Source organism: Pyrus communis, chromosome 16 (genome assembly GCF_041283825.1).
Source record: "Pyrus communis isolate YQ-2024b chromosome 16, ASM4128382v1, whole genome shotgun sequence".
Taxonomy (NCBI): domain Eukaryota; kingdom Viridiplantae; phylum Streptophyta; class Magnoliopsida; order Rosales; family Rosaceae; genus Pyrus; species Pyrus communis.
In genome coordinates this window covers 1,409,870-1,426,309 of record NC_142580.1, presented here as the reverse complement: position 1 = coordinate 1,426,309, position 16,440 = coordinate 1,409,870, and the positions used below count along the sequence as shown (strand labels likewise).

At 38.9% G+C, this 16,440-nt stretch overlaps 2 protein-coding genes and 1 pseudogene across 2 annotated transcripts; 2 read left to right on the top strand and 1 right to left on the bottom strand.

Annotated features, from left to right (window-relative positions):
* Positions 1–750: 750 nt before the first annotated feature.
* Positions 751–1,361, bottom strand: LOC137731212 (inositol diphosphatase DSP3 pseudogene; annotated as a pseudogene).
* Positions 1,362–2,211: 850 nt separating this feature from the next.
* Positions 2,212–7,663, top strand: LOC137730738 (MLP-like protein 43). The gene is made up of 2 exons (XM_068469696.2): positions 2,212–2,398; positions 7,275–7,663. The coding sequence occupies exons 1-2, from the start codon at positions 2,212–2,214 to the stop codon at positions 7,553–7,555; spliced, it is 468 nt and encodes a 155-aa protein (XP_068325797.1). The 3' UTR covers positions 7,556–7,663.
* Positions 7,664–10,575: 2,912 nt separating this feature from the next.
* On the top strand, positions 10,576–11,580 carry LOC137731210 (uncharacterized). The gene has a single exon (XM_068470314.1). The coding sequence runs from the start codon at positions 10,576–10,578 to the stop codon at positions 11,578–11,580; it is 1,005 nt and encodes a 334-aa protein (XP_068326415.1).
* The last annotated feature ends 4,860 nt before the right edge of the window (positions 11,581–16,440 follow it).

Sequence of the window (16,440 nt, the reverse complement as noted above, 5' to 3'; positions counted from 1 at the left end):
TCAAAAGAATTAGAATTAGACTTCGTATCAATTCATGACTTCTCATGCCAAGAATCAAATTTATCAGGGAGTAGTTGATTTCATACGGATTTATTCTATCTTATTTCCAACTTCTTAATTCATGACCTTTTATTCACATTCCAGGAAACAAATTTATCAGAGGTAGTTAATTTTATGTGAATTTCTTTCATTGTATTTTTGACTTTCTCGATTCATGATTTTTCATTCTAATTTTTTAAGTAAACATGCATGTCATATATTCATAAAAATGTCCCACTCCTAAATTGAGCACTAAATTTATAAGCATGTCTAAATTTCGTGATTATGCTAAATCAACAACAAAAAAATCACTCTCATATATGGACCCGTCACTAAGGTATCCGTTTGGTATGCAGACGGGACGGAACGGAACAGAATGGGACGGGACGGAACGAAGCGGGAGCAAAGATGCCCTCGGATGGAAACAGGGAGGAAGAAGAAGGAGACGGAGAGGTTATAATTTTGTGTTCCACAGATGTGGAACGAGTCGTTCCAGGGGGGTGAGGTGGAACGAAAATTCACCCAAAACTCGTCTCGTGGAACAGCTCGTTCCACCCGTTTTAAGCGCACCAAACGTGGGACGGAACGCCTTGTCCCACTCTGTTCCGTCTCGTCCCACGTACCAAACGGTACCTAAGCGAATGAACGAATTTTCTTTTTGGTACAACTAAAAGGGCATAAAATTTCAACATGTAAAAACTAAAACATCACCTAGGGTTTATGGATTTGCAACTCTTGTTTGTACAACAACCGCCTCTTTCCGGAAGCATAAGCTTAATAATAATGGCGGAGAATGCCCTGAAAGCGTCCCCCTTGAGGCCCAATACGTCAAACGTCTCTATAAATCTCAAATCCGTCCTCCTAGATTTTTCGCCGGCAAACCGCTGGTACTCCTCTAACGCCGAAGACAAACACCAATTCTGAAATTTCCTCAGGCAACCCACCAGACAACCAGTCCGATGCTTGCCGCGTTTGCAGTGGATCAACACCGGATGATTCTCAACATCAACCAAAACTTTCAGTGCCTCGGAGATGGTCTCTGCTGGAATCAGCGGAGACGTAGACCGCTCCTTCTTGCCCTCGATTCCGAACTGGAAGAGCCGAATGCCTTGCGACCGAAGAAACTCCAAACTCTCCTCCGGGTAGGGCTCGGGGCAGAGATAGATAATGGAACGGAGTTGAAGGGATTGGAGGAATGGGAAGTTTGACGGCTGCGGGAAGCCTGATCGGAATACGCCCTCATCCACCATCGAGAAATTGATGGGCCGCTCCAAAACGTTGTCGATGTTGGTCATGGTCATGTTTTGCTGCTTCTGTTCGAGTCCTCTTGTTCTTAATTAATTACACAAACTGATTATTTGTTAATTCGACGAAGAATGCATTTATATATGAAGTTGTAACTGAAATATATTAGCCAACGTAGTTTGTAAACGAACTAACTAGAATCCCTAACCGATCAGGACTAGGAGAAATTATAGAATAGAATGTTGTTGTTTCGGTTTGAATTTGGCCTTAGATTATAACTTTCAATTTATTTCCTAAGAAAAGGAGTTCGTGGTTTGGGTGAATTCGTCTTCCCTAGCCGTAAATATTTAAACCTCAATGTTAGGGGGTCAATCGGATCATATATTTCGAGTAGTCGAAATTGAAGGCAGAAAATTTACACTACAAAAATCTAATTGTGCATTCATTGTAAAAATATTTTTCTTTTTAAATATAAATAATTACAAATACACACTTAAACTTTTAGGTGATAACAACATTTCTCTAAAAACAAATGGGTATCTTACTTTTAAAGATGCCCACCATAAAACAAACAAATTGTTTAGAAATAACATGTATAAAAGCATACAAACAGAGAAACGAACAAGATCAAAACATTTTGTGTCCAGTTATATAATAAAACCAGAAAACATTGTTTTCTTAGAAACGACGAGAGCAAACGAGGAATAATATTGATCAAGATATTCCACCATCCATGTCTACTGGGCAAATTGTTCGGTTCTAGTAAAATAATACAACTAACGCATTTTTTTTTAGTGAATAAATACATCCATGTCTGATGGCATGGGCAAATTGTTAGGTTCTTGTAAAGTTTTTGTTTCCCTCTTTTCTTCTATATAAGTGTAAGGGCCAAAGTTGTTTTTCCTTCAACTCTGGTACTGGTGGAAAATGTCAAATTCTAGCAAGGTGGAGACGAGTGTTGAAATCAAGTCTGAAGCAAACAGGTTCCATGAATTCTTCGCACGAACACCGTACGAAATATGCAACATCAGCCCCGACAAAGTTCCGAGTCATAAATTACTTGAAGGTGAATGGGGTAAAGTGGGTTGTGTCTTCTTGTGGGATTATATTGAAGGTAAGTGTGGCTCAAAGATCGTTCTCTTACTGTTAGACAAATAAGGAATATGGTTGGAGTCCTTGTGTAATTGTATATAATATTATTATTGGAAGAATAAGCCGTCCTACAGCCGTCAAGCCGTCCTACAGCCGTCCTACCTTGTCCTACCTACACACTAGGACGGCTACCTTGTCTTCTACAGCCGTCCTACCTACACACTAGGACGGCTACCTTGTCCTACCTATACACTTGTATCATGTATATATATCCTTGTAATCTTGTAGAGAAACACAATGAGAAAAAATTAAGCATTCTCTTCCATTTGCATTCTCTTCCATAAGCATTCTCTTCCATTTGCATTCTCTTCCATTTTTCCACATTCATGTATCAATAACAAATATAATTTTTAGCCTACATACCTTTTTCTACATGGTATACAGAGCAGGTTTATAACCCTAGCCCTAATTTTTTTTTTCGGCAGCTTTCTCTGCCGTTCCCATGGCTGACTCTTCTTCTTCCGATGGTGTTTTTTCCCTTCATCATTCCGACCACCCGAATCTTGTCCTTGTATCCAAGAAGTTGAATGGTGATAACTACACATCCTGGGCCCGTGGCATGCAGCTTTCCTTGAGTGCCAAGAATAAACTTGGTTTCATCACTGGCGATATCCAAGAACCTTCTTCCTCCGACGACCCTGATGCTCACGCGGCTTGGCGTCGTTGCAATGACATGATTCTCTCTTGGCTTCTGCATTCCTTGGAACCTGACCTTCAAGAATCTGTGCTTTTTTCCACCTCTGTCCAAGCTGTATGGGATGATTTTTCTCGCTTTATGTGGGTCTTCCTCATGAAACATAAATCTGACACTCAACAATTAATTAAGGATTTTTTTGCTTATGTCACTACCCAATTCCACAGTACCATCCAATGCATTCGTACTGACAATGGTGGTGAATTTTTATCTCTTCGTAGTTTTTTCTCTGATCATGGGGTGCTTTTACAAACTTCTTGTGTTTATACCCCCCAACAAAATGGCGTTGTTGAAAGAAAACATCGTCATCTTCTTGAAACCGCTCGCGCCCTTCGTTTTCAATCTCATCTTCCTATCAAGTTTTGGGGGGAATGTGTTCTTACCGCTACTTATCTCATCAATCGTCTCCCTACCCGTCTTCTCCATCATAAATCCCCATTTGAGGTTCTCTTTTCGAAAACCCCATCTTATGACCACTTCCGCGTCTTTGGTTGTCTGGTATATGCCACCTCTGTCACTCCCACCACCAAATTTTCCCCTCGGGCTCATCGTTGCATTTTTCTCGGTTATCCTCATGGACAAAAGGCCTATACCCTTTACGATCTCGACAATCACCGCATTTTCACTAGTCGAGACGTCATCTTTCACGAAACTACTTTCCCTTATGCCGTTTCTCACCCTCCTATCCCTTCCTCTTCGCCTACCCTACCCATCCCACCCCCTCTGGACTTTACATATAACCCACCCCTTCCTGCCCCGACGCCTCACCCTCCTCCACCTTCCTCCCCTTCCACGCCTCCCACAGATTCCCTTGCTGCCCCATTACCCGTTCCTCCCCTTCCCCGCACCTCTTCCCGTGCCCATAAACCTCCATCCTATTTAAAAGACTACGTTTGCTCGCAGGTGATTCTGCCATCCCACCCATCTTCGACTTCGCAACCCGGTTCTACACAAGGTACGCGATATCCACTTTATAATTTTCTCTCTTATCACCGTTACTCTCCCAGGCATTTTTCTTACATTAACTCTGTCAGTCGGACTGTGGAGCCTTCCTCCTTTGCCGAGGCTGCCACTGACCCCAATTGGCAACGTGCTATGACTGAGGAGCTTCAAGCTTTACATGCTAATGGTACTTGGACTTTAACTTCCTTGCCCCCTGGCAAAATTCCCATTGGTTGCAAGTGGGTGTACAAACTCAAGCACAATTCCGACGGCTCTATTGACCGCTACAAAGCTCGTTTGGTTGCTAAAGGCTTCACTCAGGCTGAAGGTATTGATTATCATGACACTTTTTCTCCTACTGCTAAGATGATTACGGTGCGTTGTCTTCTTGCTCTTGCTGCTAGTCAGTCTTGGTCTCTTCATCAGCTTGATGTTAATAATGCTTCTTATAATGATGGCTGCACGTGCTCTTGCAACGCCAAGCATGACCGTCAACAACTCATGCAATTTTTAATGGGCCTCAACGAATCCTTTGCTGCTGTTCGTGACTAGATTCTTTTAATGAATCCCCTTCCCACTGTTCGTCAGGCCTGTTCCTCGGTGTCTCAAGCTGAAAAACAACGCTCCCTGGGCGTCCTCCGCTCTGTCGATCAACCTGCTGCCATAGCTGTTCGTGGCCTGTCCCGTCCCTCCTCTGCTCGTCCTCCCCTCCACTGCACCTACTGCAATTTTGATTATCATACCCGAGACACCTGCCATAAACTTCATGGCTATCCCGTTGGCCATCCCCTCCATGGCCAACCGTGGCGACCACCGTGCCGTGCCACTGCTTCCAGTTCTTCCCGCAGCCATGCACCTTCCAGTCCTCCCCGGCAGCCACGGTTTTCTGCTTCCCGGCCCCATAATTTCACCCAGGCCCATCACGTGCAAGGCACCCAGGCCCCCGCCTCCTCTTCTACTCCAGCGACCCACCAAGTGCACGGGGCCCAGCCCACTTTGCATGACTTGCAGCTTGCCATGCCTGACCTCTCTGCCGAGCAGCACTCCCGTGTTCTAGCTGCTCTACGTGACACCACCACCCCTCCTCAGGCCAATGTCGTGCTCACTACTGATTTTGCCCAAGGTTTGTTACCTGTCACCTCTCGTCATGGTCAATGGATTCTTGACAGTGGTGCTACGGATCATATTACTTCTTCCGCTTCATGTTTGGTTAATCGTTCTCCTTCACATTTGCCACCTGTTTCTTTGCCTAGTGGTGCTTCCGCTCCCATTACTTTTACCGGCACTCTTCCTTTAAATTCATCAGTTACTTTGAAGGATGTTTTATGTGTCCCTAATTTCCGAGTGGACCTTTTATCGGTTGGTAAACTTACAGATGGATTATCGTGTTCCATAACCTTCTTTCCTTCTTGGTGTGTTTTGCAGGACTTGGTTTCGAAGGCGATGATTGGTGTGGGTAAGCGACGTGGCGATCTGTATTACCTTGTGGCCCTTACCTCTTCTCTCCCCACCCGTCAACCTCTTTGCAACATCATTACCATCCCCTCCTCCCTCTGGCATAGGCGTCTAGGTCACCCCTCCTCCACTCGTTTGCAAGCTTTAGCGTCTAGCTCTCTTAATTGTACTTTTGATTCTAGTCATATTTGTGATGTTTGTCCGTTGGCAAAACAAACTCGTCAACCTTTTCTTTTGAGTTCAATTTCATCAACTTTCCCTTTTGCTTTAATTCATTGTGATATTTGGGGCCCGAATCGTCAATCTTCTCTTTCTGGTGCTCATTATTTCTTAACCATTGTGGATGATATTGTGATTACAGGCAATGATGCTAGTGCCATTAATTCTCTGAAGTCTTTTCTCCGTGATCATTTTCGGATAAAAGACCTTGGTGATTTAAAATATTTTTTGGGTATTGAGGTTTCTCGTTCCAAACAAGGGATTTATATTTCTCAACGCAAGTATGCATTAGAGATTCTCAAGGACTATGGTTTTTTGGGAGCACGACCCATTGCTTTTCCTATGGATGACACAAAATTATCTGATAAAGGAGAACTTCTCAAGGATCCTGAAAAGTATCGACGATTAGTAGGTCGGTTAATATATCTCACTATCACTCGGCCGGATATCACCTATTCTGTGCATGTTCTAAGCCGTTTTATGTACGAGCCAAGGATATCTCATATGGATGCTGCGCTTCGTATTGTTCGTTATTTGAAGGCTACTCTAGGTCAAGGTTTATTATTTCGTTCTAACAACCAGACCAAGTTAACTGCGTTTTGTGATTCTGATTGGGCAGGTTGCCCTATCACTCGCCGTTCGACTACTGGGTATTGTGTATTCTTGGGCGGTTCTTTGATTTCTTGGCGGACGAAACGACAGAAAACCGTTTCGCTCTCTTCAGCAGAGGCAGAATATAGGGCCATGGCAGGTGCTTGTTGCGAGATAGTTTGGCTTCGTTTTTTGTTGAAGGATTTGAACATTCCTTTGGATGGTCCTTCCATTTTATTTTGTGATAATCAAGCAGCGTTACATATAGCTGCCAATCCTGTTTTTCATGAACGAACTCGTCACATTGAGATGGATTGTCACTTTATACGAGATAAGATTGTAGATGGCACAATAGAGACCAAGCATGTGGGTACGGCACAACAGTTGGCAGACTTGTTTACCAAACCTCTTGGGAAAGAAAAGTTTTCGGGTATGTTACGCAAGTTGGGAGTTCTTGACATCCACTCTCCAACTTGAGGGGGAGTGTTAGACAAATAAGGAATATGGTTGGAGTCCTTGTGTAATTGTATATAATATTATTATTGGAAGAATAAGCCGTCCTACAGCCGTCAAGCCGTCCTACAGCCGTCCTACCTTGTCCTACCTACACACTAGGACGGCTACCTTGTCCTCTACAGCCGTCCTACCTACACACTAGGACGGCTACCTTGTCCTACCTACACACTTGTATCATGTATATATATCCTTGTAATCTTGTAGAGAAACACAATGAGAAAAAATTAAGCATTCTCTTCCATTTGCATTCTCTTCCATAAGCATTCTCTTCCATTTGCATTCTCTTCCATTTTTCCACATTCATGTATCAATAACAAATATAATTTTTAGCCTACATACCTTTTTCTACACTTACTATATATGTCGACATGTTTTTTTGTGGATGAAGCAAGTAATTGATTTTGTGATTAAATGTTAGCAGATGGGAAACCAACTTTTTCCAAGGAGTTAACTGAAGCCATAGACGATGTAAATCATTCGGTGACTTTCACAGTGCTTGAAGGAAACCCTCTAGATCGATACAAGAGCTTTAAGATCACTTTACAAGTTACTCCAAAATTAGGAGTTCATGATGAGGGCAGCGTGGTGAATTTGGTCCTACAATATGAAAAGCTACATGATGGGGTTCCGGATCCACAACTTCAGCTCCAGTTGGCTGTTATTCTTGTTAAGGAGACTGATAATTTCCTCACCCAAGAATAAGCGCGTCTACTTCAGACCGATCATAATAGCAGTTTCACCCGTTTGGTGAGCGCAAGTGTAAGAACAAGGCAGCTGGCTTGCCCGTACTTTTTACCATGAACAATACTTGTCTTTGTGCAACTCTACCCGTTGGGCAAAGACAAGAGTAAGGAAAATACTGTTCATAAATATAATACACACACACACACACATATATATATATATATATGTATGTATGTATGTATGTATGTATGTATGCTTTGTTTGGCCTTGTAAGTGTAATCCATGTTTGTTGGTGTGTTTAATTTTAATTGTGTTATTTGCAAGTGTGCTGAACTTTGTAAGTTTGTGCAAGTATGTTTAAGTGTGAACTTGGTAAGTTTATTTTTTTTAAATAAAACGATTGTCTAATTTCAATAATTTATTTCAAATGCAAGGCAAAAGCATAGCATACTAAGATAACCAACTACGATATTGAAACAATGTTATTCTTAGTAATAAAAGGATTTGGAAAGTGAAAAACAAAGCAAAGCAACATCTTCCTCAACTGAACAAAGTACCTTCTCATTCATTTTTTTAGTAATAAAAGGATTTGAAAAGTTGAAAACAAATTTAGAAGATTGGAGTAAAAATAAATATGGAGTTGTGATGAGAGAAATGCAAAAGATGGTTTAGTATTTATAGAATAATAAAAAAAAATATCCCCTTTTTTTAATAATTTTGAACTGTTGGATTAATCATGGCCATTCATTTCCAAACAGATCTAAAATCATATGCATTAGAACGTGACACATGTCAAAATGATAAGTTTTTCGATTTTTTACTGTTGGAAATCCAATAGTCCAGACCATCAGGCTGTTTAAAATTTAATGACTTACAAATTGCCATGTCATAGAGTCGTTGGTGGTGGCTGTTAGATTATGCAGTGGGCCCCATGACAACCGAAGTTGTTGGCTCACTTGCCGAGTTCATGTGTTCATTGCACACGCCAGACACAAAAAAATAAAAAAAATAATAAAAAAAATAAAAATAAACAACATGACTGACATCATGTTGACACTAGCCTTGCCCGCTAGCTTAAGGGCTGAGCATAAGTTGCTCACGCTGCCCTCTTCTTCTTGGCCTGCTGGATGAGGGTTTTTGGGTTGGAGAGCATGTTTCAAGCCTTCGCCCTTGCCATCCATGGGTGGACTTTCAAGCACATTTTATCAATGGGTCCAACCACCATCCAAACGCTTGCCACAAGCCATAAATTAGTGAGAAAGAGATTCACAGACCCAGCCACACAGCCCAAACCTCTCTCTCTCTCTTTTTTTTCTTCATCGAAAAAACCATGTATTATTAGTTAAATAATTTACTATTTACATGCATCAAACTAAAAAACCGTCATCCAATAGAAGCTTGTCACTCCATAAATTAGTGAGAAAAGAGATTCAGCCACCCACCCAAACCTTTTTGTTTCCTTCATCGATCCGTATATTATTAGTTAAATGATTTACTATCTATATTTGTTCAAAAATAAAAAATAAAAAATTTACTATCTATATCGATCAAATTGAAAAAAAAAAAAAAATTTGTTTTATCGCTGAAACCTGCATTCCCCTCACTCATATATCCCCAATGGTTAATCATCCAAAAAAAAAAATTTCATCGTGCACAAAGCTTAATATTTAAGAGTAATGATACATTTATCATATTTGTATCATCTCTTTAATAGAGATTGGGTTCACCACATAAGTGGGTTTCATCTCTATTAGAGGTGGTACAATTGAGATAAAAAAAAATGTCGTAAGAGTAGTATTTTTGTTTAAACATTACATATTTGGGTTGTACAAACTTTTTTAAGGGATTAATTTAGGAAGTGGCTTCTTTAAAATATAAAAAAAAAAATTATTCAAACGGCCCACAATAACAACAAGAGGTATTTGTCAATTCCCCTCCCCCCTCCGCCTCCTTTCCCGGGGCCTCCACCCCTGCGAACTTGTACGGAATTGCTAGTTTTCCTCTGAACTTAAGTTTTAGCCACCTACCTCCTTGAAGTTTATAATTAACCAATTTTCCCCTAACATTAGATTTTGAAATTTTCCATCCAATTTTCTAATCACTTTTGGTCACACGGAAAATGTTTGGGGGCAATCAAGTAATTTTATTCCTAATGTGTACAACGGATTATTTTTTCTTGTCTTCTTTTTTGCTAGTTGACTTCGTACTTATGTTTGAATTAGCCCCGAGAGTCCAATTAGCAGCTGCAAAATAATGGCTTTTTGCCCAATTTGCCCTTATACATTTGCCATGTATGTCTGAGTGACCACGATGATGAAAACTTGGATGAAAAAAAATTCAAAATCTAAATGCATAGGAGAAATTGGCTATTTATAATAATTTAGAGAGTTAATCGGTTAATATTAAATTTTAAAGAAAAAAATTGCTAGCTTTGTACAAGTTTGGAGGGGAGTTTTTGCAAATCAATAAATAGATCCTAATTTCCTCACAATGTTTTCAGAATTTTTTCTATTTTCCTCTGTCTAACAGCAAGGAGCAACTTTTACCGACAAAATGACGAACTTTCAGCGAGGAAATATTTTGATGATTCTAATTTATCAACAACGATCAAGCATATTTCTTGCCATAGAAGTTCATAAAGGCCCTACGTACAGGGATGATCTAAAAAGGAAAGCATTATAGTCGCCAACTATTTCTGCGATAACTTGTTAAAGTCCCACATCGGTGGGGTGAAAAGAAACCAAGGGGTTTAAATAGTATTACGCCACTCTAACTAATATCGAGGCATTTTATGGTAAAACCCCACACCTGACGGATTGGGCAGGTGGTTAAGTTGGGGACAGTATCAATGTCGTTAGAGTAGGGCAGGCCTAGTGATCTAAAAACCCAACATGGCATCAGAGCCAAGTTCAATCATCTGAGCCTGGGCATAGATTTGTGAATCCACTGAGCTGAATCGAAGCTTACTTGAAGCTCAGTGAAGGTCACTAGAGTCCAGTTATCATCTGAGAAGAGAAATCAACCCATTCGGGCCAAAGATGTCTGGATCTGGAGACTCAGAAGTGAGAACTCCAATTTTCTTAGGTGAGAACTCCGAGTTCTGGAGAATCAAGATGGTGACAATTTTCAAATCACTTAGGTTATGGAATCTGGTGGAGAATGGAGTTAAAACTTCTGATTCAAATAAGAAGAAGGTTGAAGGATCATCGGAGGATGATGGAGATGAAGAAATGGCTGTTGTGTTGATGAAAGACCCAAAGGCTTTGGGAATCATACAAAATGTAGTTTCAAATCAAATCTTCCCACGAATCGCCAATGCAAAATCAGCAAAGATGACATGGGATTTATTGTATGGTGAGTACCATGGTGGTGATCAGGTAAGGTCTGTGAAATTGCAAAATCTGAGACCTGAATTCGAATATGCTATAATGCGTGATGATGAAACTCTATCTGGTTATCTTACTAGGCTAAATGACTTGATTAATCAGATGAAAACGTTTGGTGAAATTTTGTCTAATGAAAAACTTGTACAAAAAGTTCTAATTAGCCTTATTAAACCATATGATCCCATATGTCTAGTCATTGAGAATACAAAGTGTTTGAAGACTGTAGAATTACAGGAGGTTGTGGCAATTTTGAAAAGCCAAGAACAACGTTTCGATTTGCACAGTGTTGATACCACTGAGAGAGCCTTTGTTTCACTCTCTGTGAATCCAAAGGAACAAAACAAAGGTGGTGCTCATTCTGGTTCATCCAGATTTCAGAGAAACTGGAATTCTAAAGGAAAGAAATGGGAATCAAAACCTAAGTTTCAGCAGAAATCTCCCATGAATACTTATCAAAATATGAATGTATCTCAGTCAATGAGTCAAAAGGTTGCAAAGCCTCGGTGCAAGGTGTGTTCTAAGTACCATTTTGGTGAGTGTAGATACAAAGGGAAGCCAAAATGCTTCAATTGTGATAAATTTGGACATTGGGCTGGAGAATGTAATGCGGCTAAAATAGTGCAAAAGGCAAACAATGCTAATCAAGTGGAGAGATGACAGGAAATCTGTTTTATGCAAATATCACAGTCACAGAACCAAAGGTGAATGAAGAGTGGTACATTGATAGTGGTTGTAGCAACCACATGATAGGAAATGTGGAATTGCTTGTTGATGTGAGAACCAACATAGATGGCAAAGTTCAAATGCCAACTGGAGACCTTGTGAATGTTGCAGGAATGGGTTCATTGGTGATTGATACAAACAAAGGCAGAAAGTATGTTAGAGAAGTAATGTACCCATCTAGCTTAAAAGAAAACTTGCTAAGTGTTGGTCAAATGGATGAGCATGGATATTTCTTGGTGTTTGGTGGTGGAATGTGCAATGTGTTTGATGGTCCATCACTAGAATACTTGGTTGTGAAAGTGAAGAAGAAAGTGAATAAGTGTTATTCATTGACTTTATTATCTGAGAATCAGGTGGCTTTGAAAGCTAGTGTCACTCGCTCTACTGAGACTTGGCACAGGACATTTGGGCACTTACACTTTAATGGTCTCAAACAATTGAGAGACAAAGAAATGGTGCATGGTTTGCCTCAGCTTGAAGACTACAATCTGTGAAGGTTACCAATTTGGAAAACAACACATAAAAGAGTTTCCAAGAAATTAAGTGCAAAAAGCAACTGCTCCACTTGAACTAATTCATGTTGATATGTGTAGACCTATGAAGAATGATTCAATTGCTAGAAATAAGTATTTCATGCTGTTAATAGATGATCTCACCAGAATAACTTAGGTCTATTTTCTAAGATACAAGTCTGAAACATTCAATTATTTTAAAAAATTCAAAGTTATGGCAGAGTTACAAAGTGGATTCAAGGTTAAATGTCTGAGAAGTGATAGAGGAGGGGAGTTCAAGTCATTTGAATTCGATCTATTCTGTGAAAAAAAAAAAGAATACAAAGACAGTTCACTCTTGCATATACTGCACAACAAAATGGAGTAGTGAAGAGGAAGAGCAGAACTGTGATTGAGATGGCTAAATCCATGTTGCATAAGAAGAGAATGCCATACTTTCTCTAGGCAGAAGCAGTTCACACATCAGTGTATATTCTAAACAGATGTCCCATAAGGACTTTGAACAACATCACACCTTTTGAAACTTATTCTGGGAGGAAACCAGGAATAACACACCTGAGAGTATTTGGTTCACTATGCTATGTTCATGTTCCAAGTGAACACAGACATAAGCTTGAGCCTAAAAGCTTCAAATGAGTATTTGTGGGATGTGCAACTTGTGAAAAGGGGTATAGGGTATTTGATCCACTATCCAAGAAACTAGTATTATCAAGAGACATTGTATTTGATGAAGAAGTTGCCTGGAATTGGGAAGAGAATTCAGAGTCAATTTATCTCAATACTGGAAGTTTTATTTATGCACTACAACAGAACTGGTCTTTTACGGCGCATAAAGAGCGCCGTAAACGGTTACTCACGGCGTGAGCCCCCAAGCAATAAAAGCCCATGTCATAAAAGATGTTTTGTCAAATACGACGTACTCTAGTAGTCGTGAATAATTTAAGCAAAACACATCATAAACGATCTTTAAGACGTGCATTGTGAGCCTTAATTGGTATTAGATACGGCGTTAATGGAGAGTCGTAATACTGCAAAACCAATTACAGCATACATATATGCTGTAATTTATATTAGATACGGCGTTTATTAAGTGTCGTAACACTGTAAAGGCAATTACGGCATACGTCGTACATCCTAAAAGAATACTACCATCAACAGTTAATGTTGATTTTGCATGCCGTAGTTTACATTTATTTTAATTTTTATTTTAACAATTCATTTTAGACAGACCTCATTTCATAACATCTAAATTAATATTGAAAAGAATACAATAGAAAGATAACAATAATCATCATAAACACATTAAACTCCAAATACTTAGATTAATTAGTAAATATTGTCAATTACAATACAATTGGAAGTTTTGGCACAAACAAAAAATTTGAATTGTTTTGTTGCTCTTACAATTGATGCACATCCTAAAGTTGACAAAGGTACCTAATGATGACTACAAAATAAAATCATACCAAAAAACACAAAGTAATCTCCCAAGCACATCCTCTGTATCCATAGGGCAACCAATTTGATCACAAAAAAGCACCATACCAACAAAATACAAAGCAAGTCTTTAAGTGTTGTGCTAATTCTCAAGCCTGTAAGATCACAATACATTTAGCTAGTAAGTGACAGAAAAATTAGAAAAGGAGTGTGCCACGAGGCAAGAGGAAAATAGGAGAATAATTTAGTGGCCTAGTGAAGAGCATCAGTTACGACCTCAAAGACGAACTTTTGTGTGATGACAACTACCCGCCTAATTCTGCAAATAGAATAAAAATCAGTTCCACAAACAAAAGCATCATTAATCCATAATCAAATTGTCGCCATGAATCTTAACCAATTTGTCAACAAGAAAGTATGTACTTATATCATAATTGAATTTCATTTCTTCGATGATAAAGCATGTACTCATGTATTAATAATATCAAGCATATAGCAGTAAGTTTGATTAAGCAACGCTCATTTGCCATACATATATTCTTAGAGGTCAAGGTAACTGTTATGTGCCTTCAAGCATCCATGTGATGATAATATCCTATACAATAAATCATAGTCACATCTCTTGCCAAAAAACAGCCTCTCGAATAGATAATGATAAGAAAAATCTTATTTAGAAAATGTAGCATGCAATCACTAATGCGAAACCATGGGCAGACCATGGTATGCTAAGGCAACTGACAATCACAGAAATATCTAAGAACATGTAGAAAGTACAATGAAGTTCATAGTTTTGCAACCTCATATTATTCACATTTAAATAACAACAATTTCTCTGGCAAAACCTTATCTTTTGCAACCTTAGATGATTCACACTCACCCAAACAATTCATCTAATGACACAAAAATCCAGTTAACGCACCTCTACAACCCTCTGTCTCTTCAATTAAAGAAGTCCAGGCATTGAAATCCAAGGAACTGGCCCTCACAATGTTTCACATTCTATCTTCTTCGACAGACATGGCTGCAGCAAAAGAAAAGAAATAAATAAATATAAGAAAACATGTAAACTGCTAAATGAAGTAAATCCAGCACAATACAGTTTCTCAAGAACCAAACAGAGGATAAGAGAAAATTGGACGAAATTCGAAGTGATCGTAGTGAAGTCTGAACCCCAATTAACATATGGAAAAACCATACAACTATCAACCATTAACACTGAACTGTCATGTAGCACAATACATCTACCAATCACGAATCAATCAAAAGACAGGAAAGTGACTTCGGCGAAATATATTACAGCGACGATAAAACCATCATACCATCGCAACTATCGATCACGTTGTTCGTAACATATCAAGATAAGAAAAAGAAGGGAACTAACCTGCATAGAACCTCCCAGTGAGATTCTGAAGCGCATCTTGAGCATGTTCTTCCTCCTTGAACTGAACGTACATAATACTAACCTACACACATAACCACAATCAATTAAAACCTCCATTTCGCTTTAGACTTCAATCTAATTGTTCAAAATGGTATCACTATATGCATGGTAGTGGACATATACCCCCCAGAGACAAAGTGAAATCGACTTCCCAATGATAAAATGGTAGAAATTTTCTCAAAACAGAAGAATGTTTCAATACAAAGTGGCCTAACAATCTCTCTAGAATAAATAACACAAGAACTCGGGTTCAATACAAGTTAAGCGTCTCATAGAAGAAGCCATGGTCACTAATTTTAATAGATACTTGGTTAATAGTTAGTTGAAATCTAAAGCGAAGGGGAAGCAATGATACACGAAGCGTTAGAAGTTTACAAACACTAGAAAAAATCTCTAACCCTGATTCATTTCTAGAGTTAGCTAACTATACTAATAGCTAAACTGGCCCTAACGCATTGTGAGTCCAATTGTCTAATGATAAAGAGATTAGCAGTTGGAATTTCATCCAAAAAATTGACGACTTGGAATATTTATGTGACATTAAAATATTTAGCATTGTGCTCTTAACACCAAAAGTTTGAAAAGGCATAACTACCAATAAAATTCACCACAACAGATAGAGGATTGGGCACATAACCTAAAAGAAATTGCATCAATAAGCCCTCTTCAATTTTAGGGTGATGTTCCAACAGAAATTGCATCAAATTACTTGTCTAAAAACCCTAATGACCGCGAATCACTATGACAATTAAATAGTTTAATCACGGTGATTAATAATTCAAAGCAAGCATGCATCTATTCATAAGCAAATTAATAAAATCACATATTCATGCTAAGGCTTGTGGCTTCACCCTAGCAAAAGAAATTAGCTACAAACAATCATAAAACAAAATATTTTTGAGAATAAGGATAGAAAACACCTAGAAAATAAACTTGAAAAACTCTCTAAAGTGTGCGTGCGTTTCCTCCTCTCCTTCCCTTCTAACCGTAACAGCTAAAAAGTCTTATTTATACTACTAAAAAATAAAACCCTAAACAGTCTTAGAATAAAACTAGGAAACATAATAAAATAATAAAACAGAAAATAAAAGGTTTCCTATTTAAACTGAAATTAGGACTTTTTAGAAAATCAGAATTTTACCGACCAAATCAACTCTGATTTGGTCTCAAAATGTCTCTTTTGAAAGTTGGAGATGTCCCCTACAAATCCTCAGAATGAATCTTTCTCAAAATATGCCATTTTGACCTCCAAAATATCCAAAACATCCAGAAACGTCAATCTGGGAAAGTTACGTGTTGGGCCTTTATTTCATCGCCACGATCAAACAGCTTGGTAGAAAAATCTGGAATTTTGATACAGTTATCTTGAAAAACTCATGAACATCCTCCAATTGGAATCACTCC